This window comes from Scomber japonicus, chromosome 1 (assembly GCF_027409825.1).
Source record: "Scomber japonicus isolate fScoJap1 chromosome 1, fScoJap1.pri, whole genome shotgun sequence".
In the NCBI taxonomy this organism is placed as follows: domain Eukaryota; kingdom Metazoa; phylum Chordata; class Actinopteri; order Scombriformes; family Scombridae; genus Scomber; species Scomber japonicus.
Genome location: NC_070578.1, coordinates 14,559,900 through 14,587,087, shown reverse-complemented (window position 1 = coordinate 14,587,087; position 27,188 = coordinate 14,559,900). Strand labels below are relative to the sequence as shown.

Here is a 27,188-nt window from a genome sequence, read left to right as displayed (position 1 = left end):
CACCTCAGATTAAGATCACTTAACAGCCAACAAGATTCTCATTGAGTAAGCAGCCAAACTGATCGCTAAAGGTCAAGAAATATATAAAAATAAATCACAGATTTTCTAAAGGGGATTGAAAGCAAGCAACAACCCTTATGTGTCTTGAATCAGGCTGTAACTGTGGATTATTTTCATTCTCCATTAATTGTTTTGTCGACAACATGTCAGTCAAATAAAGCTGAATCTGAATCTGAGAAAATAGGCAAAATTGCCCAGTACATGGCTTCGACATTTAATTCAACATTGAGTTGCTGCCTTTTTGTTTCCCTCTCCCCACAGAGGTCAGAGGTCAGGTTGGACTACAGATCAGCACCCTAGGGGCCGGCAGGAAATGAGACATTTCAGCAGAGAGACCATTTGTTGAGATGGGGCTTGAACCTGTGTCACCTGCTTTAAAGGTGCTGTATTTAAACACTTGTCTAAGCTTATCTTCAGATCTACATGCGACAGCGAGTGGCAGCACAGCTGAAAAAGCTTCATGACATGCAACTGAAAGTGGAATTGGTTTAACTCTGGAAATACACTACAGGGAAGTGAAAGCTTTAAAATAAGTTTTCAAAGCAATCATCTTTGTCACACATACACAAACACGTCATATATCCTCTCCACCACAAACGCTACTGAAGCTGAACCCACCAGCTGTTCAAGTGGGGGGGATGGGTGACTCATCTCCTTACACACATAAACACACACACACACACACACACACACCACTTTCTTTATCTGTTTCACATCCACAGACATGCAAATGCAGCAGAAGCAGCAACATGTATGACCTTGTGAGTGTAACAGGCCTCCTCAGCTGCAGTGTCATTTTCCCTTCATTGAGCATTTAGAGCTGCACAGCTTCACTAAGGCTTCAGGGCCTCCACTGCTCTAAACACCCTGGATGCTAAAAGGGAAGGATGCTGCACTTCATCATCACAGCATCTCGGTGGTACCCAAAACTGCAAGAGGAGGACTCACATCCCAAACAACCGGTCACACGGCTGAAAAAAATCTGACTAAACACCAACACATGATCACAGAGAGGCTAAGGTTGGGCTGATGCCAAATATTTTTGCTTTAAAAGCGTAAAACCGGAGCCTCCATGATGGCTGGCACCGCCTTTGCATCATCCCAGCCCCTCTAGCCTCCAGAGGGGGATGCTGTGAAAAAAATATGAAGGCCCCGGTAACGTCAGAAGGTGATATTTTGTTTAGGCGAAACAAACGAGGTGACAAATGACAAATATGTATCAATTCATCTGATGTAGGGGTGATGTTTCGGTGCTGTAAAGGACGAGTGTAAGGAGAAAAACGAGGCGTCTCTCTGTCGCATCTGTTAACGCTGTCTTTTTATATCAGCTGCACCCATTTCAGCATCTATATTTAAACACACCTGACCATAGCTGTCAAAACCAGCGCGTTTTTAGAAGATTTATGAGACATTTTCATTCATTTAAAAGCAGCAGTACCACCTCTGCTTAGCAACACACCTTTTATCCCGAAGCGAAAATCACAGTGTCAAGCCTGTTTGTGTTTTAAATGTGAGCTTATTTAGCTGAAGACTAAAAGCTGCGACGTGGATATTTATTACCGAGCATACAGAGACAAGCACACGCATATACTTTTGGTTTTTTTTACCTTTGTGTACAGCTCCGACGCTGCCATGACGGTCACTCGCTGTTCGTCCTTTCTTTCTCCGGGCTGTGGGCTAAATGTGGGGCAGGTCTCCGCACTGCATGGGACTCATGCAGGGGGTGTTTTCAAGTAAGAGGGGGGAAAAGCTCCTTTGTTTTCTGCTGCGGGGGACTCACGGGGAAGATGTGTCTCTTTTCGCCATGATAACCTGCAAACTTGCATTCTGGGTATGATGGATGAAGTGATTCAGCCAAAAGAAGAGGTGCTGCTGCTGCCGTGTGGGAAACTGCGACCCCCAGTGGTGAAAGGAGATTATTACACCACCAACAAAACAACAACAGAACATGAGGATAGGGGTTTTTTTTTATTCTTAAAGTCCTCTTTCACTCAAAAATATGTTTTTCTTCTTGTTCTTTCTGTTGGATGTTTGAGCTTCGCTGTGTAGGATGATGTATGTGCAGACACTTGAAGGATGTTTTTACTTTAGTTTTTCTGTTTTAATCATAATTAAAAAAACAGATTTTATGGGTTGGGCCTAGGGCATTATTAGTGACATCACAACCAGTTTGGAGCCAATCCTGGTCCAATATGTGGAAACATGAAGCCTCTAGTGCTGAGACACTCAGAATGGATTTACAGTGAAGGAGACATCTTGTGTCCATCACACTTTGGAAATGAAAAAATATTTGCATATTCATAAATTCTGGATTTGTTTGTAATATTAAGTATTATAGCAATTTAACTTTTTTGTGGAAAAATCATATAGGACACAAATTATGATTCAAAATAGAGCTTTTCTTTTACATCTTAAAACATGTCTGGATGGATATTTAAAGGATCAAATCTGAATCAATTACACACAACAAACACTGAAATATGTTTTGTTCATTTTAAAATGTATCTGAAGCTAAAGTGAAGCTTTGAATTCAAAGTCAAATCAAGTAGATTTCTTTCAACGTTACAGTCTGTTTAGTGCCAAAGTCTCTCTTTTTGTTACTTTAATTCCACCGCAGCCAAACAGGGAAACACAAAGAAGGAATTTGATGCTAAAATGAATGTGGCAGATATCCACTTGATATGACTAACTCAGACTGCTGAAGCCTCATATAAGCTTCATACAAACTTTTATGTATTTTTGCATAAAATGACTGTGTGGACACAAAGTGGATTTTGACATTCATCACTTACATTGAAAGCACATTTGAAGCCAGGATGAAAAGGAGGACTGATTACAACAAGGAAAACCTTTTTCACTGTTCATGTGGACACAGACTTGAAAATCTATGAATGTGTCCTTTAACCCAAACAACATAGCCCTCGGAAAAAAAACGTAATGAATGGAAATTACATTAATTTTGTATCATGTCTTTCCCTTTTCTTTTAGCAATATGGTTTCAATATGAATCTCATGATCTAAATATGTAAATATGCTGTTTTTTTGTGGCTGGCTCTATTATGAATATTTCTAAAAAGAATATTGAATTATTGAACCCCCGAATCCTCATCATTTTTATTTCATTAAGGGGAAGTAAGGGGAAAAAGTAAATAAACTCCATTAGATGATGACTGTGTAACAATGTATTTCTTCATCTAGTATGATACATCTCGATAGTATATAAAAGTGATTTGATTATTTCTGTTTCTTCCCTGACAGTTTTTTTCCCTCCTTCATTTAAATAGGAAAAAACTTAAACAAGAGGCAATAATGCATGAATCTTTCAAAAGTTGCAAAGATATTTGATGTGCCGAAGTAAAAACTGGCTGGATAAAACACAAATAACACTTCATATAATTTCAATAACTACCATAGTTCTGTAAAAGATCTAAACATTGAGAAGTTTATAGATGTTTTTTGCTGACACAGTTGTAGTGGTGTTGATCAGGTCAATTTTGAGATTTTAATATGTTGATACACTACTAAGTATTATTGTGCTACTAGTTTACAGTTTGTCTCACAGAGGTTCAGAGTCCAGGATACTACTTTGTTTACAACTACATCACTGGTGACTATGAGCTGTTTCAGCTGATAAGAGAATCAACAGTTCAACATCTTTGCAACATGGTTTAAGATTCATGTTTACACTATTTTTGTAGAAGAATATCCTCTGTTGGGATCAGTAATAACTGTTTAGTTAACATGTGGAATATGAGGAAATGTAATCACGTTTTATAATGTAATGCTTAAAAGCAGTGGACCCCAACCATTTTAGTTTGTGACCTCTTAAAAACAATGTCATCACTGTGAATATGTCTAATAGTTGTGATAACTTCAGTCAGTGATTTTTTTGTTGTATTTGTGAAACCTGAAGAAGTAAATCCATAGGAGAAAAAAGGCAAAGATTAAAATATAGTACAAAATAGTGTTTTCTCTTGGACCTGATAATCCAGAATTGATCTGCTTGCCACCTTGAGGGTTGAAACCTTTTAGTCGTCAGATGCATGCACTGATTTGCCATTTGAAAGCACCTTAAACACTAGACCCTGACAACAAAGTCAATGTCACACAGCAATTAAACATTTGTGCAAAACTATTTTATTTACAAAACAAAATGGCACAAATTGACAGCAGGGCAGCCATATACATGCACAGCTCAGACGGATGTAGTGCTAGCGTAGATTTAAAACATTGCAGGTAAACTTCATCCAGTCAGTAAGGACCCTGGAAAAGCACTATACAGGGCCCAGGGCATTTTTTAACAAAGCTATTTATGAGCATAGATTTTTCTTAAGTCTGAACACAATTCATAACACTCTTTGTTCCCAGTGCCCAGAGCCGCTCCCAGTACATTTCTGCCCATAGATTTATACTTGCGCAGCGTATGGAGCACAATGACTGGTCCCTACTGACAGGAATTTAGCTTTAAGGTCCCGTATACTCATCTACCCCTGTTATAGTAAGATGCTTCATTCATGAAAACTTGGAATTAGAGACTTTGATCTGAGGGGAAGACTGTGTCAACATTACAGCTCAAGACTGAAGCAACAGCAGCATCTCCTCCTCTTTCACTCGTCTGCTTTGGAGATTAAACATTTTCTACTTACAAGCAGACATGAATGAACCACTTATCTGCCACCCGGTGCTTTTTATACTGCACCTGAGCTTTTCAGTATCTGTCTAAATGCCTGTTCAGTGTACCTTAAAGAGTTAAAAAAGGAGCTCAGTGAGATTTGCCTTTTGGAGCCCTGGGTCACACATGCGGTACTATATGACACTCTGGCCTTCACTGTGGTCCTTTTGTACGGCTTCCCCACCCCGTGTTTCACAATCAAAGTGTTAACAGAACTGAGCTTGGCGTCTGGATTACTATATTCAGTCAATCACTCAAGCATATTGACAGCATAATTTAGAATAAGGACATACAGTGAATGATACAAATCTGATGTAAAATGTTCTAAAAAGGCTGATGTCTGCCCCTGTGCCGAACAAAAGGAAATATATACACTTCCAAACTGAGGGATCTTGATCACCATACTAAAGCCCTCCAACCAATACAAGACGCAGCTTTGTTGCTCGCCCCCCGTCTTCAGCCAGTAAACACCGTGGTGTCAGTCGTCCTTCAGTTAAACAAAGGCGTCACAGGCTGCTCCATCGTGCTCACATTTGGATGTCCTGTCTTTCAGTGTATCTTACATGGGAGTAAAAAGGAAACAAAAGGAACATGGAAATGTAAGAGGACAATAACAGAAGGGCGGTCAGTTTGGACGAAATGGGGAGAGACAAACATTACAACAGGCGGCAGTAGAAACATGGCCAGATGAGGTGGAAACAAACAAAAAAACAAACAAACAAACAAACAAAAAAAGGATTTCACGTATCAGCAAGCCAGTTCGCTGGGTGGTAGGTGTGGGTTCCTGTTGGGTGGGGTCCAGGCTAGTAGGGAGGAGGCATAGGCAGGGGACAGGTGGTACTGTGAGGGGTGGGAGAGGTAATGTTACAGCTCTGAGACTTGAGTGGTGAGGGTTAGGGCTGGGAGGTGCTGCAGGGGGGGCTGTCGAGGCCGAGCGTGCATCAGCCTGCCAGTTTACTGGCCACCAGAGAAGGTTTCCTCTGGGGCAGGTCCTGGGGGGTGGGGATGTGGTCCCCTGTGATCTCGGTCTTCTCCGGCGCAGCTGTCGGCAACTGCTTGTTCTTTATCTTCGCTTTGGCCATGTTGTAGTCGCCAGAGTCAAAGTATTTTTGCTGCAGGAAAACACCAATCACAAAATGCACATTTATAATCTGGTAATGATGAACCGTGACCAATAACAGCCTTCTAACCTTCCATATTGTATCGAACGTTTTTTTTTAAATAAGTCTCACAATTGCTTACTTAAAGTATTGAATTAATGGTTAAATAAAATGATATGAAATATGACAGAAGCAAACAGCTCTTTGTGTTCCTCTAAGTGTTTGCTGTGTTTATTTTAGCTGACAAATTATGTAGTAATTAATCTTCTCTGAATCAAGAAATCAATTCATCAAGTGATCATTTCAGCACTCTTGACTACAGAGAAAAACTAAACAGATTTCAGTTTAGCTCATTTTTAACTAGTTTAACTTTTGATTCATTGTTTGCATTTTTGCTCTGACAAAATACCAAAGAATAATGAAAAGTGCCTGTCACAAGTAATTAATATAACCTATAGTTATCATTTGGCTATCGGCAAGCATTTGATGATATTTTTACTCAAGAAATGAGTCAGTTGTCGCAACTTCCCATTTATAATCTGTGTTTTGTTTCAGCATCACAGTATTACCTCATGTTTAACTATGTGGAGATGGTGTTGTAAATACACAGCTGTCAGATTTATTAGGTAAACTTAGTTAAAATAAATTCAGTCTAACACAAACCGCCTTGTAAATCCTGCCATCATGTAGGTTACACTGTTCAAGTTTTTGTTGAAACTGTTGAGACGTGTCACGTGATCAACTTTCTGGTCATTTTGACAGCTGGGGTTTGTGGTGTTGTTGAATTACATAGTGTTATATTGAGAAGTGTTTCTAAAATCCAGTTTAAACATCTTGGTTTAAGGTAAATGGACCTTAAATTAAGATGATCTTGTCAGTTTAGATGTACCCACTAAAGTGTGAAAGCAATGTTACAATTTAAGTGGAGGTGCACCGATATGACGTTTTCAGTCTCAATAAGGATACCTGGGTTTTCGGTATCGGCCAATACTGCGTACCGATCAGATACCAGTCTTTAATTGATAAACTGTATGCCTCACTGAAGGAGACTGGGATTATTCTTTCATGTTTAAGGCAAAATCAGGCTTGACTTAAACATTGCTTTCCTAACTTTGTAAAACAAAATGTAACAACTAAACATATCAATTTACTGTATTTTTATTTATTAAAATAATGGTTCCCAATACCAGATTGTCACTGTGTATCTCTGTGACGGAGGCTTTGGAGACTGCCCATTAGTGAATCTTGACTTATTTGTAGACCAACACAGGAGATAAACTCACCCCCTTCTGGAGGCGTTTGCGAAGCAGATCAGACCCTCCGGGTTTATTTCCTAAATTTGGGTATCTGGCCTTCAGTTTCGCCTCCTCTGCCTTTTCGGGACTGACCATCTTGTCCTGAGCCTCCTGAAAAATACCACAACCATAAGTCAGTGAGAAAGATGCATAGTGTATAATAATAACAGTGTTTCTATTACACACTGTACAACATATTCAGTATATACTACATACATCATTATGGCACAATGGACAAAAATATATTTTTCCATCCATTTCATTACTGTCATTATATTACATACGGATAACCTTTTCTATCTAACCATTTGACTTTTGTATTTTACACTGTTGTTTTGTGTGATGTGTACCGGACATTGCTGTTATGACATTCATATTTCCCCCGGGATTAAAACGATATGTCTTATAAGACAGAGCTTTCTTACTGTATTGCACATTGATAACAGAACATATTCACCAGGTGCCTCCAGGCTCCCACTGAAAAAAACCATGCGTTAGCTTGTGACACTGTGGTATTTGGCGATGTATTTTATAAACTAAAATGTGCTTACTGAGACCTACAAATAACTCACTGTTAGCTGCCAATGTCTGACACTTCTGAACCAAAATCAGCCAGCATAGCAAGAGCATATACTGAAGGGATGTCAGCTGCCGTTTTATATATTCACCTCACTGCCATAAATGGGTGTGTAAGTAAAGTTAAAGGTTCAAATTCTCCCACTGTGTTTTGTTAGTCATAAACCGTGGGGCTAACCTACACTGGGTTGGTGTGGGTTTGACTACCGGTTGTGTAAACGCAGAATTAGCCGCTAAACATGCTGACAGAAAAACCTCTTTCTTGTTGTGTATTAAAACGGAGGAGTGTTAGATAGGTACCAGTGTAGTAGCACTGAAATGTGCACTGAAGGTGCAGTGAATATAAGGTTGGTGTGGGATTGAAGCCAGGACACAGCGATCTTTTCGATTAAGCTAACGTTAGCAGCTGAGCTAATGACAGTTGGGTTAGCTTGAGCTGCTAACATTAGCTAGCTGACATTCACACTAACCACCCGAAACAGTCGCTATATCTATAAGCAGCTCAAATGGCAGGCCAGCCCAGCAGTAACTCGGCGTTGTTGTATAGTTGGACAACGCAGTTTAACTAAACCAGCTCTGGGTACATAGTTGACAGCGGTTGATATGTCAACAATAAAGAGCGCGGGGGGCGAAGAGGCTAGCGTTAAGCTACGTAGCTAAACACAAAGTCAACCCGCGCTCCCGCTACTTCTTCACCGCTACACCTGTTACCTTATCGTCCACTGGCGTCCCCTCGGCCGTCTGCGTTTCTTCGTTATCCCCAGACATTTTTTTAAATTGTCGTGATCTCTAATCGAGAGCTTGGCTCACTAGTTGGGCAAGTGATCCACAAATCCTGTCACTCGTGTGCTCCGAATCTCCGAACATACACGAGTCTTGCCGAGGCAGCCGAGCGAGCTCTCAAGAAGAACTACTACGTCACATGCGGAGACACCATGCGCGTTCACGATCGGGCACTTCTGTCAGGAACGCCCACGCGCAGCTGGGATAGGTTCTTTTTTTTTTTGTACATTGCATAACATGCTGATCAGCTGTGAGACCCATGTGCTGTAACGCAAATCCAGATTTCACTTAAATAATCCTCAGAGTTGAGAGGATAATGAATGCTACACTGATTAACACAGCCTCAGTTCGTTTTATATGGATTTACACACTGATCATTTTTATTCATGCGGTGTTATATGGTAGAACCGGGTTGCTATACTCAGTGTTCAATTACTGCAGAACCAAGCAGAAACAACATACACATGTTTAGAGACACCAATAAAAACCTACAACCAGACTTTGTCACCGTAAAAAACTAAATTAATGCTGCATACAAACGGGGCGAGGCTGTGCAGAAGAGGCATTTAAGAACCCAGCGGTAGCCACAGTAAATGACCACCCACCACCCACTTCAAGCTTTGCGTGTCAAGCAGTACCAGCCCACTATGATCAGTTTCTGTAGATTGTTGTGTGGTTGGTTGTTCCGAGTCCTACAACCTGTGGTCTTATGAGTGTGAAGTGGTAAACAACTGCTGACTGCAAGCATTAAGAGCCAGGGAATATGTCAGACATATCTTCTATTACTATTTTAAGCTCTGAACAGTACAATGTTAAAGTTTAATATTCTCTGTATTTATTTTTCTCCTCTTGATCCTAAAATTGAACATTTTGTCAAATTTATCTTGACAGATTAACACCCATTTTCCTTGACAAATGTGTCCAGGAGCTACCAGCCCACATGTTTGCAGTGTCTTTTGTCCAAATATTGTGCTGGAAAACTTCACTGTAAATGTGCCTGATTTATCATTTGATAAGTCATCCCCCTCTACAGTCAGCCCAGCCTGTTACCAATCCTAGCATTGACCTGTTTTTCATCCCTTATCACAGACTTGTTTCTTATCGGTTTTAGTAGAGTTTAGAAGGTATTTTAAGTCAACAGGGACACTGGTAGCAGAACTATGAAAACAGCTGTTTGAATAGGAGTCATTTTTGCACATTGTTATTGCTGAAACTCTTAAATGTAGCAGGTTTTGTGTCTAGCATTTTTTTTCTTTTTGTGTTTTTCAGAACAATTAAAAAATCATTTAAAATGATTTGAAGAAACATTTCTCATAATCCTGTTTTTGTTGACAATTACATAAAGGAAATATTTAGAAAGTAATCATCTAATTTTGTACACGTTGGAAAGTACTGGAAGATGACATCAAGAACACTTCATTCACCTTCAACTATACATTTCCATACAGATGTCTCCTAATACATGTGTACATGGCCTAATACATGATTTATTCCAAACATAATGCACATGTAATGCTTTGTGATTTACTGGAGGAGCACATTGTGCTACATTTGTATGACAAACAACAATGTTCTAAAAAAAAAAAAAGCCTGACTGTCAGTAACAAAATAATGGATCTAATTATGAATGTTTTTAGTGCTGTTATATACTCACTCACTATTTGGTCAATGTATGAACAGAGCAGAAAATCAGTGGTCTCACCTGACATCTTTCCTGCCACATGTAGAGTGTGGAAATCATATGATACTCCCTGATGCCTCATTCACACTCCTCTTTCTCTTTATTTGCAGCAAGTATACATTTTGGATGTTTCATTTCAGAATGAAACTCTGAATATCAGCAGAGATCACTTATGTTTTATTCAAAATGTTAACTCCAGGGTGAGTGCATGAAGATGAAATGGCAGACCAGAGAACACAGTGGAGAAAATAATAACACAAAGAGACTGAGCAGATTTCAAGATTGCTTTAGAAGATATATAGATATATTTTTTTTCAGATTTGAATATTAATGTCAAAAATACATACTATGATATACAGTTTGCACTACATCATCTTAGCATGACAGACGTCACAAGTAGTTACTGAAATATTAATTTAAATATTAAATAAACTGATGGTAAGTAAACTGAAAGTGAATGTGTAAACACTAAAACTAAGGTTACTCTTTCTATTGCAACACTTCCTATAAAGTGGTTCTGTAACAGTACAAAAGTATTAGAATATTACTATTTTCTGTTTCATTTCCAGTTATAATGAGAAAAAAATTCCACAGTGCACTTCTGATGTTCTTCTGTGATGTGTTCAGTTGAATCCAGCTTGATTGCGTGTTCGACTTCATTAGTGGTCCATGGTATGTGGTTTGTTTGGTTTTTTTTGGACGAGGGGATGGCTTTGCACCACAGTCTGCCACCCAGTTCCTCTTCTGTATGTGCTCCCTCGGCTCCGAGCTCAGGAATCACAGGGTCAAAGTTGAGTTCACTTTAAATTCAATCAATCTGATATCAAAAAACTTTTTTTTTTTTAACCATTAAAAGGGCCTTGTATTGCATTTATAAAGAAATTAATTGAGATTGACACTTATGCATCATGTCACATAGAGGTCCAAATGAACATTTTGATTTTTAAAGTAGCACAAACTCTGCTGAAATAATTGTAAGTGTCTAACTGCTTCTGTAGACAATCAGTGGTCTCTACTCTCCTGCCAGACGCTGGAGGGGATACACACACACACAACAGCAGGAAAAAGAACTTTCTGTTGAATCTGGTAAGGCCTTCTTGACCAGCAGTTCAGGATCTCAAACCAAACCCTATAAAACTAACCTGTGACCCAGCCTCTCTGATCCAGGGTCGTGCACTCAACAGAGAACAAGGTTTAATTTCTGACGAGTCTCCCAGGCTCTTAGCCCCCTTTGTCAGTTCTGGGTGACTAAAGGGATGAAACTTAAAGAGTTTGGGCACAAGCCAGGTGAGTCTTGTTGACTGCTCTCCTTAAATCTCTTTTCAAATACTCATGAGCTAACAGGCTGAGTCTGTCGCTGGCATCGAGGTGTGAGTGAAGCGTCAGTAGTGGCCTGCCAGGTGGAGGAGGGAGGGAGGGAGTCAGGTCTTAGCAGCGGGGAGAGAATGGCGGGTCAATGGGGGACTCTGTGAAGGATTGGAGTTCATAGGCAGCACCACTGTCCACCTCCATGGACTTCCTAGAAAACAGCAGACGAATGTCCCTATGGAGGTAGATCTTCCCAGACTTAGAGCTCTGGAACCTGGTTGAGGGTGGAGGGGAAGACAAAAAAGAGGGAGGATGAGTGAGGGAGTATTTAAGAAACGAGACACGGCTCAATAAAAGAAAGACTGAGACCAACATAATAGACATCTTACCTCAGATGAACAAGGTAGCGCAAGGTGCGACCCTGGCCCAGGCTGAGGGGCTTCCTGCTGGTCTGATAATATGCGTCACGGCGGACGGGAACAGAGAAGGTCCTCTGGCGTAGGAAGGTCTGGTGTCCAGCTGGCATGGCTCGGAGGTCATACATCACAACAAACATCTTAACCACCGTCTTGTTAGGGTTGAATAAGGTCTGGGGCGGGGCAGGATTAAGACAGACAGCGACATACAATGAATATTACACTGTACCTACCATCCTGATCATGTTATTAATGCAAATAAAGCAAAATGCCTTTTAAATTCTGAGGATGGAGCTTACGTGTAGCAGAACAAAATAATAAAAACTTGTCCATGACTCTGTACATAACATGGTGAATTAACCTTTTTAACCACTAGGTGTCTCCATTCTCCTTTTGTTACTTGGTAAGATCAGCTCTTTGTTCTCAGCCATTTGTAAACCATCTTGCAGATATTTCATATTAACAAATACTTAAAAAAATACACACACACACACTTAAATGAAAGATTACTCACCACTTGAATGGTTCCTGATGGAGGTACACGGTAGCCCCTTTTTCCCAGGGACTCCAGGTTTATCACACCCTGTGGAAAAACACAACCACCATCATGTCACAGACAGACATACAAAGGTCACACACACACACACACAGGAGCTCAAACACATCGAACGCAAGTTGCAGACACAACTTTTAGTTCAAGGCTCAATCCAGCAAACTGGAATGAAAGATTGACTGAATTATTGATTGACCAACTGGGCTGAATAAAACAAATAACCAATCTCACCATATATGGTGAGGGAGCGTTGTCATCGGAGACACTGTAGAATGACACATCCACAGGTAAGGTCAGGTGACTGGGGCAGAAAGACCCGCTGGCTCCAACCTCAGCTGTGAAACCCTCCACATTCCCTAAAGGCTCCAGACGGTAGTTCAGCACACACTCCTGAAGAAAAAGAGATAGAAACAAGATTTTTCTTACAAGTCCAACACATGTTTGATTGTCTTTTTTGACTTTCTTATTGAGCACAGATGCTCACTTTTTCATCCTGTGAGCTAAGTTTCTTAAGAACCTTCTGGATGACAAGTCCAGCATTTAATTGAATTTGACTACTTTAATGTCTGAAAAATAGCGTGAGTGAATGTGTGTTATACCTCAAAATTTCCCAGCAGGCTGAGACTGGCAGGTGGAGCGCTGGCACTGAACAGCTGTTGTGACTCCTCTGTGTACCCCTCTCTCTTTGGACACACCCTGAGTGATTAAGACAGACGCACACAAACACACACACGCATACACACACTTGATCAACTTGCTCTGTATGAATTAAAGAGCATCTTAAACGTGACCAACATTCCTGGTATGTCTGAACAAAAGCTGGTTTCAGGGTGAGATAAAATTGTTTCAGGCTGAATTTTATTTGTGTGTTAACAAACATGACATCAGCCATCGGCAAATGTTTCTTACACGTGACAGTTTATCACATATTTTTTATTTAATCAACTTTTTTTTTTTAGCACAGTAAAGAAACTCAAAATAATGTGTTGTTTAAAGCCATTTTGAAATGGCTTTAAACAACCACAGTGAACACTGACCAGAATTTAGTTGAACTTTCCACCATTATGGCTGGCTAAACTTTTTGAAACATATGCTTCATCAAAAGCAGCACTGAGCTACCACCCACACCTGCAGTGTGTAGGCAGTGCCATGACGCTCTGTGTGTATAAAGCCAGTTCAGTTCTGTCTGCCATTTTGAGCTGAATGTGCCTGTTTCTAGATGTATTCAGAGTACAGAAGAGCTTCAGCAGGTGGCAGCGTGAGAGTCAGCAGAACAGGAGTGACCTAACCTTACCACCCAGAACAACAGTCTTACTGTCTGATTTCTCAAGACACAGACAATACTCCTGTATCCTTTTGCTTATAAAAGGCTATGTTAGTCTCTCCTCACTTATATAGATCTCTTCTAAACATTATATAGCTTGGTTAATACTGTTGGTACACTAATACAACTATAGTAATACTGTACAACTTTAAATACATTAAAAAGCTAAAAACATATCAACTATCAGAAGTTTTACACAGTGGCAGCTGAAATGTTGCAAAATGAGAAAAGAAGTAGGTTTGAAACTGCTTTGCAGACTCCAAGTAACTTGATCCAGATGGCACTATAATCCACAGAGGATGTGGGAGCTAATTGTAATTTGTCTTTTGGTTTACAATGGTGAAACTACCCTGACCTTCACCACGAGGACAAATTGACTCATAACTACAGTGACAGAGATCCCAGGTGAGAAAATGTGTACCTTTTCCCAGAGGCCCAAGGCAAACCCTTACAGCCAGCCAGAGAGGTGTCCAGGTCAAAGTAGCCTGTTTGATTTCTCCTCTGAGGAACCTGCCGCAGACATAGGACATGATAAACAATACAAACAGAAACTGTCACGGTGTGCCACGTTAGAAGAAGACAATATAGCTGTTTAAAAACGAATAAATAAATAAATGTATTTACTGATCTTTAAATTAAAAATGATAAGATCACACATACACAAGTATGAGTTGTGTAAAAAGACAATCTCAGGATTGTCATTAGGTCTGAAACACTCCAACAGAAACCACAAGTTTCCATGACATAATAAGTTAATAATAAGGTTTGGCTCTATTTTGTGTGTCAGGGTGTGTATGTGAACTTGTTGTGTTGGTAAGACTGTGAAACTGATTGTCAAGATTTTGTGTGTACATTTTTAGTGTTCATGTGTATGAGTGAGACTGATCAGGCGACAGGAAACTGTGATGATCTGCGAGTGAGGTAATCTCACGATCTTTGCTGTGGCTGATGAGGCACCGATGAGTCACGTGCCCTACTCGCCTTTGTGTGTGTGTGTACATTAACCTTGGATAACTACTCAGCTGCTGGCTCTGTCACTGAGTCTCTTTATGATGAACATTCACATGCTCGCTCCTCACCCTGGTGTAAAGTGCTGTGAGTAATACATTCAGATGGCTAGAAATAAAGACTGTTGAGTGTGCTGTTATGACAAACTCAACTGCACAAACACTGACAAAGACTAATCATACACACACATCAAAAGTAAGCATGTGTATGTTTTGAGTACGTCTGCAAACCTGCATATGAACAAATGCACTAATTAGAAAGTGTGAGAGTGTGTGTCTCGTACAGGGCTGGAGAGCAGAGGCAGGCCAGTGCAGGGGTGGAAGGCCTTTGTCGCGGTGGCGTCTAATGAGTGGCGATTCTGTTTCTTCCAGCTGTTGCAGGGACGCAAAGGGGAGGGGCTGTGAGCTCGCTGGTGCACAGAGAGGGAAAGAGATTAAGCCAGCTTGTAGTGAGCCAATATCATCTGTATTCATCAAACCATGTTCTCAGATATACACCATTCTTATTAGCACTCCAGTCCCACCTGTTCTGAACAAAACCCTCAAACAAGGAGTTTTTTTATGGATTGCATCATTTGTTTCATCAAATGTTTTTTATAAATAATATTTGCCAATATATAATACTTATATAAATTAATTTAGATTATGATTAAAAGTGATGCAGCTAAATCAAGCCTCTCTTGAGCACAGATAGAATTTAATGATTTGCAGAAAAAGCAATCACACAAACCATTCAAAAATGTGTGAACAAACAATGTTGAGGTGTCACTTACGAGGACAGTAGCAGGGGGTGTCATGTCTGGACTGGGGGTGCTGGAGCATCCAGACTCCGAGGGTGCCTGATTCTCATCCCGGAAGGCGGAGGCCTGGGCAAGAGCGCAGGTCTGCGTCTGCATCTGGGAGTGAGGCTGAGGCTGAGGCTTGCTGTGGTTGTGGTTTATGTTACAGTTCATGGCTGAGCTGGCATCATTGCAAGTCCAACTAAAGATCTGTGCACTCCTCGGGCCGTTCTCAAGGACAGGGGAGGCAGAGCGGGTTTCATGGCTGCTGGGTGTCTGGACTCTGAGCTTTTCCTGCATGGGAGTTTGTAAACGCTGGCCAGCCTGGGCGTGGAACTGGCCTTTAAACGAGGGTTCTTCAAGTGTAAAGTGGGCACCATTTTGGGCCCTGGGAGAATGGCGTTCGGTCCCCGGGTTGAATCGGGGCTTGTCTGTGCAAACGGGCGTGTTTGTGGCAGCGGTGTGCGTGCCACAGTGAGGTTCGTGGCTGGGTATGTGACCATTGGTGTAACCGTTGGTGGCAGTGTGTGAGGATTGTGGGATGTGTGCCGTGTGTGTGTATGTACGGACTGTGTGTGTGACTGTGGTTGTGTGCGTGTGATGCAGAGGGCTGCTGCTTCTGCTGTGCCTGGGCGACAGAGAGGGGACAGACAGTCTCTCCTGGATGAGTCTGGTAATGTCTTGTACTGCTTGGGCAATGAGGGAGCTGTCTCTCTCTCTCTCCCTCTCCTTGTCTTTCTCTTTCTCTTTCTCTCTGTCTCTCTCCCTCTCTCCATTCCTTTCCTCCTCTCTGTCTCTTGTCTCAGTCATTTTCAGCTTCCTGCAGGCTGCAGGTTTAGGGGAGGAGCTCTCCCGTTTGCTGAAAGAAGGGTCAGTCACGGGCGTGTTGAAGGGGGTGGGCCACACATGGCCCACAGACTCATAGGGCGGTACCTCTGGCTCTTTGGTCTTACTGGCAGTTATGTCCTCGTGGTTACTGCCCCACATGGCTTTGGGAGGGTTGTCAGAAGCAAAAAGGCCGGGGGGAAGTGGCGGTGCTGTGGGGTCGCAGAAGTTGAGCCTCTGTGCGATGCGGGCAATAACTTCCTGTCTCTCCTGCAGCAGTGAGCCAATCAGGGGGTTTGTTTCGCTTGCAGTGGGCCTCGGGGAGGGGCACCTGGGTGGCTCAGCCAAGGAGAAGTTCTTAAAAGCTCTCAGTGGTTGGGGGATAGGCCCCTTAGACCTGTCACTGCTGTTGGTGCCAGACCCATACTCGTCTACTTGTGTGGGGCCAGAGGAACCATTGAGGGCCGAGTATAGCCACTTCCCTGCTTTACTTGTGGGCAGTGGGGAGGGAGAGTGTGAGCGGGGGGGCGTGGGGGAGTGGGAGTAGGAGGGTCTGTGAAACAGTGGGGAGCCCTGACGTTGTGGGACATTAACCTGTGGAAGCTCTCCGTTCTGATATGTGTGGTTCTCACCGGGCTCCTGGCTCTTCTTGCTGTAAGGAGGTGGCACAGCAGTGTGGGGAAGGCTATTAATGGGGATGTTGTTGATGGGAAGATTAGGGATAGGTAATCCATTGAGGAGAAGGCCAGACATGGAGTTGGAGCTCTTGCTGTACATGTTAGAATTGTGAAGGAGGCTGTCTTTGCTGGGGTCCTGGTTCTTTTTATGGGTGGTCAGGCCACCATGGCTGTTGAAGTTTGGATTGAGGCTGGGGGTCTTGCTGTAAAGCAGAGGCAGGCCAGTATGGATGCTGCAGGCCAGGGTGGGGTAGGTGGGTTGGCGGGGCAGCGACTGGACACGAACCTGCAGTGCAACACTCTGGGAAACATTAGGGACGGGGAAAATGTGCTCTGAAGGCGGCTGGGAGAACTGCCACACCAACTCTTCATCAGCAGCACTGATCCTGTTTGAAAGGGAGAGAGTGAGTAAATAAACAGGCCACTCTTACATCTAGAAATTGTGAGAGCCTCCACACAGTCAGATTTACTTCCTTTATTTCAATTCAAATCTTGTATACAATATAAATTCAAAAATAACTTTCAAATCAAGTTTTGTATAGCTTGTATAAACTCTCCTCACAGCCTGAGTGAAAAGCCTTCAGCCCACCAGTGTCAAAGTCTCAAGTGAGTGGTATGTCTGACCTGTACAGGATGTTTCTGGGGACGATGCCATGGGAGGCGCTGAGCCAGGCACTGAGCTGGGAGAAGAAGACGTAAGATCGAACAGCCAACAGCAGGGTCTTCTCTTCGATGAAACGATCACCGCTTCTATTAAAAACACAGTTAAAAGTGATGGAAATGTGCCAGTGTGTCAGGTTAATGGAAAAACAGTTCAGGGATGTGTGCTACCAGTTTCTACACATGTTAGTAGAGAAGTGGGCCAATTTCTCAGGCTAATTAACCCTCTGATTGCTGAGCCATTTATCTGGGTTTTTATTTTGTGTTTTAAAAAGCATGATTATTTCATTTAATGCTTTTATTTTATTTTCAGCAACCTTCACATCTTAACTCCAAATGAAGCAGAGTCTTACCCCAGTAAACACAGTAAACAAAGACACAGAAAACAAACTTGTGCCGTAGCTTACAGGTCATGGGGCAGACAGTGTTTTGTCAGCAGTGGTATTGAAGGATAAGAGGACCACACCAGCCTCTAAACAAACTGACATTTGCAAGTATGTTTACATGCTATTTAATGTGCTGCAGCTAATTAGTCTTTCCTGGCAAATGTTTGTTTGTCAGCTCGTTCAACAAGCAGGACAAGAGGTGCGTTCATGTCTGTTAGATAAGAAGGAGACTTTAGCAGGAAAAGCTAAAGTAGGCTGTTGTTCATGGTCTGTAGCAGGATGCTGTCTAGCTCAGCTTAATCTAATATGGACAGTCTCCTTTGTATTTATATAGCTGTACTTATGAAAACTGACTAATGTGCACCACTTAAAATAATAAGATCATGTGTCTGAGCCGGCGGGTCGGCCTTACTGTCTCGGGACTGGCTGCAGGGTCCATCTCTCTAGCAGCAGAGCATCTTGTTTGATGACCGGGTCACTGATGGGGTCGCTCGGCGGGCACTCATCACCATAGCAACAGTCTGGCAGGAGCATGACCTCGATCATGATGGGGATACTGTTCCTCCAAAGCAGGATCACCTCCGAACGGGTTCGCCGTGCCTGTCGACACTGGACACACACACACACACAGAGACAAAGGTGGAAGGTTAGTGTTTAATAGTGAATGTTAACATCAGGACCTTGAAATTCGGGGGCAAAGCAGATGGGACCCAAGCAGATGGGACCCAAAAGAGCCTCACTTAAAGGCTGAAGTCTATAGTGAATTTATTGAGGTTGCATATAGTGACTTTACAATATTAGAAACCTTTCCACCTTGGAAGTTTACACACTATTTTGTATAACTGTTACAGTGACACAGGAATATCCAGAGCTGCCAGTTCATTAAGGTACACTTTTGTAAAATGACAATAATCACTAACAAACAATATACAAAATAAACATCTCATTCAACAAGTGGGCTTAACTTAATGCTCATGATTGGAATGACACATGTAGCAAAAACAAGCTTGAGTACATTGAGAAGAGACGCAGTAATAATGAATGCTTTGTGGTTACAAAAACATGTTAAGCTGTGTACATAGACGTGTTTGCACGGGTGCTACCTGGGGCAGTTTGTCGCTGCATTCATGCTTGTGAAGAGGTGGCATGGCCGACTGGGCTGGTGGACAATGCATCCCCTCGGTCCTGCCCTTCACAGAATATTCTGGTGTCCGTCCCTCTGTGATGAGCAAGGTCAGGAACACCAGGAACTCCTCTGCATCATACTCGAAAAACTCCTCTGTTGCATCTAGAAAAGTCAAGAGGAACAGAGGATCAGCATTTAAAAGCACTTCACATCTTCACAGAAAACAAGGAACCAATTCGAGGCAAACTTATATTTTAACCTATGAGCCCAATCTATGACAAATGCTTGGGGCAATAAAAGTACAATTTGAGAGTAGCCTGATAAGCATGTGAATGTAGGTGAATGTATGTCTTTGCATGAATATTGCACAGTCACTCCACCTCGCTGTTTTGCATAAAATGTACGAACACAGGACATTGTTGTTCCGTGATTAAGCCGACAGCAATGGTAGTGTCATTGCCAAATTGACGTCTGTGTAAAAGGGAGAGCTGGTATTACGGGACAGTCAACACTAAGCACCCACGCTGCTGTGTTACACGTCATACCTCTGATTCAGGAACACCGGCATGCTATCTAAAATTAAAACACGGATTTATGCTGGCTTTGTTTGCTTCAGTGCCGGCATAATGAAGGGGACCAGATTTGACTACTGTGGAGAGTTTTCACAGTGGCAACTGCAATGATCACGATGTAAACAGATGAATATGTTACAGTGTTATAAAGTAATCCACCAGGAATATGAGCTAGCCCATATGTGATTGGCCACTGCAGTGTGACTCTGGGTTGTGTTTTGGTAAAATTTTAGTTCAGTTCACTTTCACACCAGCTGGAAGCTGCATTTTTTCACTGAGTGCTCTGCAGCCCCCACTCTTTTAGCATAAACACAAATAAATGGGTGGAGAAACTGTTTATCATTAAATATATCTATGTAAAATAACAAAGTATAGACCAGGAATACTCAGCTGGCTGTCACATTCAAATCACTGCTCATACTGAGCCATTTTGTTGTACTCCATTATTTACAATAACCTAATTTTATTGTAATTTTTTACTAGGGGTAAGATGCTGAAGATGTCATGTTGTTATGTTATATACACAAGCTGCAGGTTTGTCCCCTGCCATAAAGAAATTAACAAAGTCCTGCTCTTTTTGTGTTGTAATTGAAGCTCAGATCTAAAGCTGTGTATTTTTAGATGAGGGTTGAAGAGCCCGTCTTAGCTCTCTATCTCCTGAACTCCTCCAGAGAAAACTCCCAGAATCCCGCAGGAGGTCAGCTGATACACAGCAGCTCTGAGAATTCTGAGTCAAACATGAATGAGGTCAAAATAAGGGGGATATTTTTCATGTTTTTCACATTCTGAGGACATCAGGTCCTCATAAGGATAGAAGTAAAAGTAACACACATACACACACCCTGTCCTCCTCCCATCAGGGCCAAGCTGGCTGGAACAGAGTCCCTCTCAGCTGGCTCTGCAGAGTGTGAGCTACAAGCTGCTGCTAGATGTATTGGTGTGTGTGTGTGTGTGTGTGTGTGCATATCGCAGTCTGCCAGCCAGTCATGCACATTCCTCCCAGGGAACTCCTCCTACATGCCTTTGAGCTGCTGCTGCACGTGGAGAGAGGCGCAATCCAACACAAAACATGAGGGAGGGAGGGGTCTGTTAGCCAGCTGTAGGCTGAATAAAGTGCAGGGTGAAAGAGATGGAGAGGGAGAAGGAGGCTATATTCAGGGACAATCTCCTTTTCTTTATAAGCTGGAATTGGAAAAGGCTTGAACAAAGGCAAGAGATCAACAGTAAGAGAGTAAAAGAAAAGCAGAGAGGCAGAAATATATTACAAAAGGTCAAGACTGAAGGTCGCAGCGTCCATCACCTACACATTTAGGAGGTTGCTTTGAAATTAGGAGATGTATTGGTGGTCGTGGAAAAAGCTCCATAGCCTGCTGCTGTCAGGGGATCTAGGCTAAAGGTGACGGTCCACGAAGGAGGCAAGGAGCAAAAGAGAAAGGAAGTGTAGAATGGATGAAGGGAGGTGAAAGAGTGATGAAGACCAGAGGAGAAAAAAAACAGACTCTTAGGAGGTGGTGTGCTACATGTACCCCCACCTAAAACACACACACACACACACACACACACACACACACACACACACACAGATACACAAAAGTCTCAGTCATGAGTGCACAGTGGGTGTCAGATTGCTGTTTTCTAGGAAAGGCAAACCAGGGAACACACACACACACCCCTAAAGTACACATAAGAAAAACTCGCAAGACCACTAACACACCAACCAACTGAAAACATACAAACACACACACACACACACACACACACACACACACACACACACACACACACACACACACGTGTATAGAGAGGGACAAAGGACTAGTGATGCAGGCTTTGGTTAAGGGGCCCAGCCTGCATACGCATAGATGAGAGCTGTCATTCTTTAGGGCGTCGTGCCTGAATAGAAAAGACACACACACACACACACACACGCACACACACAAAGAAATGTAGCTTAAATGGATGCTGGGAGGTGATCAGGATGCAGGACGACACAAACAAAAGCAGAGAAGCAGGAAAACTCCCGCAGGCATGAAAGGAGAGGAGAACATACAGCAGTAACATGTGATGAAATTTTAAATGTTTTTAAATGTTTAACAGCTTTTAAAAACTCTAAGACCTGAATTTTGTCCATTTTCAGCAAACTTCACACATTATAAAAACAACAGAATTGTGATGACAGTATCTAGAAAAACCAGAGGAGTCACATCACCTCTCTTCATAAAGGTTTATAATTCTGCTTTTGGTACGAACAGTCAATATGATCGGGGGGGAATTTATGTAACAATCCACATTGTTTACCAATCATTAAGGCTTACAAGTAGGGCTCAATGTTCAATCCTGCCTCTTCCTACCCCTCCTCCACCTCTCTCCCACTGGACCGTGACCAAAACCATTTTTGTCTCTTTAAAATGTGGAGCCTGCCTCTAACGTGCACTTTTTAATTAATGCGTGCCTGTGAGACATCTTTCCGTCGTCTCGTCTTGTTTTTGAGTTTCCTTCGCCTTCAGTCTACTCGCACTGCTGAAGAAATGCAAACAGAAAACATTTCAATTGTTGAACTTAATCATTTAAAAGATCAGCGGTTTAAATAAGAAGCTTTGCTCATGCACTTTTACAGACCTGAAGCGAAATACGTAAACGCATAACGTAACACTGATCTATCTCTCCTCCATGTGTGTGTGTGTGTGACCTCTCCTCCACCGGTCTCGTGTGATGTGAATTACGTAAGAGGTCGGATTTAGATCCAGGCTTCTTATTAGTAGACCTGTAACCGCCTGCCACCAGGCGCAGCTGGAGTCCCGCCTACAGTTTAGCTGGTTTGGCCTGTACACTCACGCACACAAGCATACACGCACACCTCTCGGCTGTCTCCATGTCCTCGGACCAGCAGATCAGTACAGAGTCATGTGGGATGGAAAAAGGCCTCCAGGACAAGAACGGAGGGGTCAACCTCGACAGCCAACATGATATTCAGAGCAAACAGACGGCGGTACACACTGACACACACATTTGGTGTGATTCATCATTACCTAACACCTGTCAGAGAGGCGAATGAACGAGGCAAACATGTCAGCGCCTGGCGAAACTGTCTTGTATGACTTGTCTGTGTGTTTCCTCTGGCTGTTGTGTCTCTGCAACAATATGTTGGAAAAAAAATCAGACAGATAAGACTCGATCCAGATTTTTACATTCTGAATGCGGCAGTGTTTCTAGTTTAACAGATGGGAAGATAAACAGGAAGGTGAGAGTCTCTCTCTCTCTCTCACACACACACACACACACACACACACACACACACACACACACACACACACACACACACACACACACACACACACACACACACACACACACACACACACACACACACACACACAGATAGGCTGACCCATTAATCTGTGCACTGTGTCCACACTATCATTGCATGGTTGGCCCTCTTTCAATGGCAAAAGCTGTTCTGCTCACGAAACACACAAACACACATACACACACACAAATATTGACACACTCACCCACAGCTCATTTGAATGCTGTGTAAGTACCCATATGGCAAAAACAACAACAACAAAAAAACACTCTTGTGCTCCTCTGCTTGAATGGAAGAGCCGCCACGACGCTCTACTCTATATGTGTTATTTGTTTATGATCACATTTCATTCAAATAGGCGCTGTGAGAGGCTCACTGGTGTTTCCTCATTAGTTGTGCGTGTGTGTCGTGGGACTGGAGACAGGAGCCAGTGGCAGATGAGAAAAGAGAGTCACAGATCAAAGTCTGAAAAGGAACACAGCGCTGATGAGCTCACCTATAACTGGGCTCCTGGTTGTCAAAGGCTGAGTGTTAGACATACGCACACACACACACACACACACACACACACACACACACACACACACACACACACACACAATATGAGATAATATACTGCAGGGCAACAAGCAGAGAGAGAAGAATACATCAGAGGCAGAGAGACAGAAGGTCTACACTGATATTGGAGGAGACAGAGGAGTAGTCTAAAGGGCAGATATGAAACACGCGCAGTTACTTCACAAGGCAGACAGGAAGTCATATTAATGTGCGTTCATTTAAGGGTCTGTCAAGTGCAATTATTACAACAACAAAAAAAGAAAAGTGAATAAGCTGAGCTTGAAGTAAACACCTCAGCTTTCTAAATGCCAAAATACACCCATGTGAAAATCAGTCAGTTAAGAAATGACAAGTTGTTATGGTTCTTTTGTGACAGTGCTAAAGATGAAAATAAATGGGCAATACCAGAACCACACATGACCCGTCTGGCACACTGTGGCGGACAAATATTTTTCTGATAATATTTTAGACTGTCAAACTCCACTTTTGACCTGTTGTACCATGAGACTGAACAAATCGTGACTTAGCTGTGCTTCAAGTGAGCGTGACATATCTTTTGCAATACTGAGAAGAAATTATTAATCAAAGCTTTTTACGTGACCTGCTACATAAAATACCTGAGTCTGATATTCAAATGAACTGAAATATGTGGGGAAAAAATTAAACAACAGCTAAAGTAGTGGAGTAGTGACCTTTTTTTCCCATTTCAAGCAGACACACACACTCACACACATACACACAGGCTGTGAAAGTGAATCAGTAACTATTGAGGTTCTCATTTAAGTCTTAACTGCCCCGTTGTGGCTCAGTCAATTTTCTGATGATGAATTAATAATAAAAAGTAAGAGAATAAAAGCTCTGCATAACTGGTCCATTTTCTCAATAAAAAAACAAGGAGACCAGAGGACTTTTAAGATTGCTTAAACCTAAAACATGCATTTGGTTTCCGCACTCAAAATCTTTTGAGGTCGTCTGCTGATGTGTTTCAAGACATCTCAGGGATGTTAAAGATCCACAGACTCTAGATAAGCAGTCAGCTGGGAGGCTGCGTGTTGAGGGCATTTTCCAGGCAGCTTCAGTGCAGCAGTTGCAGCAGTCTGCTGAGCTTAACACACACTCATATCTAGCTCTTTCTGAATGTGAAGGTTCAACAAAAATACTTAATTCCCATCAGGTACAGGACCAGATGTCCATGGCAAACAAACCAAAGTAAAAGCTTTTTCTGCATTTGCATCTTTGGTCACTCTGTGTTAGAGTGCTAAACGCATGAAATATAAATGCAGAGAAAAATGTTATGCAGTGATGACATGAGATGACCTTGAATCATGCATATGTGGATGGGCTTGCATTAATATATGGTACACTAAGGCTGCGTGATATGAGAATTTAAATTTTTGAAATCATATATGTACACAATTATATTCAAATATTCTGCTATACTTGCATTAGCAGGTAGATCAGTTGCATCGAATGAAGCATTTCTAATTTCCCTCTAAAATGACCAGCAGAAACTCAGCTGGGCTCAGAAGAGTTATAGAGACAAAACTTCTATGATCCAACTCAGAAAAGTGAGACACAATCACACTGACACTCGTTGGAAACTTGTGGTTCTGATGATCAGGAATATGTCTGAACAATTGAAAAAGAAAAAAAAATCATTACAAGTATTTTGACTGATAAGGTAGGATAATTTTGACATCATTAATGTTATTTGAATTCATAAAATGAATACGATGTGTTTTTTTGTGGGAATCTGTACCAAACAAGTCTGTAGAATATGACATGTAGGCAAGGACATCTCTGTAGCATGAGAATATTTAATTTTCCCTTATAACAAATATTGTACTTCTTGTGGTTTGAAAATTGCAATATTGATAAAATTTTGATTAGTTTTCAACCCTAATCAGGATTCATGCAGCCCTAACACATGTACATACACACAGCTGCACTTCTATAATGAATATACACAGGCAGAATGGGAGATTACACTGACAGTTCCTCCATGCTAAATCTCCTTACTGCAGCCCCCGGTGAGATAAATATAGACACAACTTGGAAGCTCACATTTTCTGTCTCTCTCTCTCCCTCTCTCTCTCTCTCTTTGATTTCAAAGTATAGGCTCCTACATTGAACTATTTGATGACTTTGTGATGTGTCTGCCTGCAGCACCCGTGTTAAAAAGGGCTAATGCACTGAAAGCCTGAAGTCTGCTGCAATGACAAATCACACTTGTAAGACAGAGAGTGAAGTTTCACAGCCATAAGTTACTTGCCTGAATGCTGCCACACCAGCCATTCTGGTACATGTAGAATAATTATTTTAAATGCCTGCCAGACTTGGTGATTGATACTTGAAAGACGGGCTCCTTTCAAATCCCCACTGATGTGCACTATGAGGCAATCCTGAGACTACGAAAGCACACTGCCAGTTTATCAGATATCACATGCACTGGTAGCAAAGCAGGTGGAAGATCTGAAGTGTCAGCGTATTGCATTCTCTCTACCATGGGAATTGTTTGCAATGCCGTCTTTTTCTGTTTCGTGGCCACTTCTACAGCTTGACCGTCTATATTTGGAGACCAGCTGGTCTGGCTGCAAGACAGACTGAACTGTATTTCTGCTTTAAGAATGCTTTTCTTAACAACTCTCTATTCCTGTGACACTAAACAAGAACGTGGCTCCAAACATGCTGTGAGCCTTGAAATATGCAAAACATTAAAAACATAGAAGCCTAAAGAGGAGCTGTCTGTCCCTCATTATGTATGCATATTCTTTGTGTATGTAAAAATATAGTATCTTGTAACATAAGCTGGTAAATACAGAGCAGCCAAAAGCGCAGCACTCTGTGTATTCACTGCCATAATGTCATCAGCTATTCAGAAGCCCTTTATGCTTATGTAACAATATGTTGAGAGGCAGTCGGATTCACGAGTTCACCCGAGAATCCATCTTGTCAGGCTCCAAGTTATGAGCTTGTGACCGAACCACCGGTGGTTCAGACAAATCAGCATCCTAAGCAGCTACTGGCGTGGTTTGGGTGTGACGACAGCGAGAAGTGATAGACAGTGATAGATGGTTCATCCAATCGCCTGCCAAGTATTATTCAAGTGCCAGATCTTTTCTAAACAGTTTCTAAGGACTGCGGCTGGTTCTGTGTAACAAAGCATGTGGCACGTCGGATTATACGACGATTGTTTGAAGGAGTTCTGACTAATATTTAGCTCGTTAGAAACAAAAACACAGCCAGTGAACAATAGTGTTAGCAGTGTTTGTGCATTTCACATTTCCTGTTGAAAAGAAGAGCCTTACCAGCTAATATTCCACTTTTAACATCATGTTTACAGCTTCATACACTCATTTCTGATTCATTTTATTTCTTAACAACACTTTTTCTAGTCTTGTTGTGTTAATCATGATGGCGTTGAAAGGCACAAACCAAATCAGCCTTCATTTTTGACCAGTGGCCAAGGAGAAGTCTTGTGGTGTCTATTTTTGTGGTCAGTTGTCCAGCAGTGTTGTTATGA

At 42.0% G+C, this 27,188-nt stretch overlaps 2 protein-coding genes across 2 annotated transcripts in view; both read right to left on the bottom strand.

Annotated features, from left to right (window-relative positions):
* Window positions 1–4,174: 4,174 nt before the first annotated feature.
* arpp19a (cAMP-regulated phosphoprotein 19a) lies at window positions 4,175–8,602 on the bottom strand. The gene is made up of 3 exons (XM_053320319.1): window positions 8,415–8,602; window positions 7,116–7,238; window positions 4,175–5,844 (listed from the first exon to the last, which is right to left on the bottom strand). Exons 1-3 carry the CDS (start codon window positions 8,469–8,471, stop codon window positions 5,674–5,676), a joined length of 351 nt encoding a protein of 116 aa, XP_053176294.1. The 5' UTR covers window positions 8,472–8,602; the 3' UTR covers window positions 4,175–5,673.
* A 1,835-nt stretch (window positions 8,603–10,437) lies between these two features.
* Window positions 10,438–27,188, bottom strand: part of atosa (atos homolog A) — a 30,867-nt gene continuing 14,116 nt past the window's right edge. Inside the window, exons 2-12 of the mRNA XM_053320310.1 lie at window positions 19,206–19,390; window positions 18,515–18,711; window positions 17,681–17,806; window positions 15,549–17,442; window positions 15,060–15,185; window positions 14,190–14,278; window positions 13,044–13,140; window positions 12,676–12,834; window positions 12,406–12,474; window positions 11,865–12,064; window positions 10,438–11,749 (exon numbers count right to left, since the gene is read on the bottom strand). Of these exons, the coding sequence (XP_053176285.1) occupies window positions 11,596–11,749; window positions 11,865–12,064; window positions 12,406–12,474; window positions 12,676–12,834; window positions 13,044–13,140; window positions 14,190–14,278; window positions 15,060–15,185; window positions 15,549–17,442; window positions 17,681–17,806; window positions 18,515–18,711; window positions 19,206–19,390 (3,296 nt within the window). The 3' untranslated portion in view covers window positions 10,438–11,595. The remainder of the gene's footprint in view (window positions 11,750–11,864; window positions 12,065–12,405; window positions 12,475–12,675; window positions 12,835–13,043; window positions 13,141–14,189; window positions 14,279–15,059; window positions 15,186–15,548; window positions 17,443–17,680; window positions 17,807–18,514; window positions 18,712–19,205; window positions 19,391–27,188) is intronic.

Excerpts from the sequence above, each read along its gene's own strand:
- arpp19a (XM_053320319.1), bottom strand. The coding sequence starts at position 8,471 with ATGTCTGGGGATAACGAAGAAACGCAGACGGCCGAGGGGACGCCAGTG. Across the intron at positions 7,239-8,414 it reads GGACGCCAGTGGACGATAAG|GAGGCTCAGGACAAGATGGT; the intron begins GTAACAGGTGTA and ends GGTATTTTTCAG. Across the intron at positions 5,845-7,115 it reads GCAAACGCCTCCAGAAGGGG|CAAAAATACTTTGACTCTGG; the intron begins GTGAGTTTATCT and ends GTTTTCCTGCAG.